This window comes from Alexandromys fortis, unplaced genomic scaffold (genome assembly GCF_014885135.2).
Source record: "Alexandromys fortis isolate MF-2015 unplaced genomic scaffold, M_Fortis_MF-2015_v1.1 scaffold_90, whole genome shotgun sequence".
NCBI lineage: Eukaryota > Metazoa > Chordata > Mammalia > Rodentia > Cricetidae > Alexandromys > Alexandromys fortis.
The window spans coordinates 7,570,565-7,571,970 of NW_026067985.1; the positions used below are offsets into that span (position 1 = coordinate 7,570,565).

General features: G+C 48.2%; 1 protein-coding gene across 1 annotated transcript in view; it reads right to left on the reverse strand.

Moving 5' to 3' along the window:
• Ccdc63 (coiled-coil domain containing 63) overlaps positions 1-1,406 on the reverse strand; it is a 31,722-nt gene that overhangs the window by 23,312 nt on the left and 7,004 nt on the right. Inside the window, exon 4 of the mRNA XM_050159052.1 lies at positions 154-273. Coding sequence (XP_050015009.1) covers positions 154-273 — 120 coding nt within the window. The remainder of the gene's footprint in view (positions 1-153; positions 274-1,406) is intronic.

Below are 1,406 nucleotides of genomic sequence, written 5' to 3' on the forward strand. Positions count from 1 at the left end.
AGGGGTGGGTTGGGGTGGGATGAGGGGTGGGTTGGGATGAGGGGTGAGGATATGGGGTAGGTGGGGTGGGATGAGGGGTAGGTGGGGTGAGGATGAGGAGTGGGATGAGGGGTGGGGTAGGGATGGAGTGCTGAGGCTTCAGAGAGCAGCTACCAGATTCAGTCGGGTCTCCAGAATATGGATCTGTTTCTGCAGCTTCCGGGGGCTATTGGCCTCTTTTGTCTTCAAGAAGATTTGTCTCTGGTTGTTAATCTTCCTCTCCATCTGAACAATCTGAAAGAGGGGGGAGAGTGGGGAGCACTGCTGCACCAGCATCTGTCCACCCCCACACAGAAGGGGCTAAAGCAAAAGGGAGATTGACTTCCGTCCAATAGACAGAGCTCTACTCTGGCTTCCCGACCCCCACTCCATTCAATTATTCTCACCCATTCCGGGGGAAAAATAATGACTCTTGTCTCTGCGTGTGAATTTTCCCACTAGTGAACAAAAAATTTCCATCTCCTCAGCCCTGACAGCCATAGTTTCTAGAGGAAACTGTGCAGTCTCTGGCTGCATCAATCACACCAAGGGCTGCCAACTACAACCCTTTGGAAATTGGCCCACAGCCTATTGCTACAAATAAAGATTTATTAGAAAGGTCAATCATTTCTGTACTGCCTGTGGCCACTGCCTTGATGCTATGCTGCTGGAGTTTAGTTTCGCAGAGGCGCGGTGGCTCGCAAAACCCAGATATGTGGCCCTGTGACCATTTTAGATGTTGGACCAGAGTGTTCATCTATCAAAATGCATTTGAATTTAGTGTCATTGCTAAAGAGTCTTATTCAGGTACCGTATGGGTTTAAAATTAATAAAGGACTAGAAACATAGTTCAGTGATGGAGGGCTTGCCTATGGTGCACAGGGTCCTATCCCCAGGGAACAAGCAGAGGACTCAAGATTGGTTCCCAGCACCCACATCAGTTGTCTCAATAATTCAGTTATAGGGGATCCAATGCCTTCTCCCAGACTCCATGAGCACTGCCTTCCCATGCACATATTCTCACAAAGGCGCAGGCATATATACATAATTAAATATAAAATAAAGGGGCTGGACAGATGGCTCAGAGGTTAAGAGCACTGGCTATTCTTCCAGAGGTCATGAGTTCAATTCCCAGCAACCACATGGTGGCTCACAACCATCTCTAATGAGATCTGGTGACCTCTTCTGGTGTGCAGGCACAACACTCAAATCTTTAAATAAAACAAAATAAAATCGGGCTGGAGAGATGGCTCAGCGGTTAAGAGCATTGCTTGCTCTTCCAAAGGTCCTGAGTTCAATTCCCGGCAACCACATGGTGGCTCACAACCATCTGTAATGAGGTCTGGTGCCCTCTTCTGGCCTGCAGACATATACACAGACAGAATATT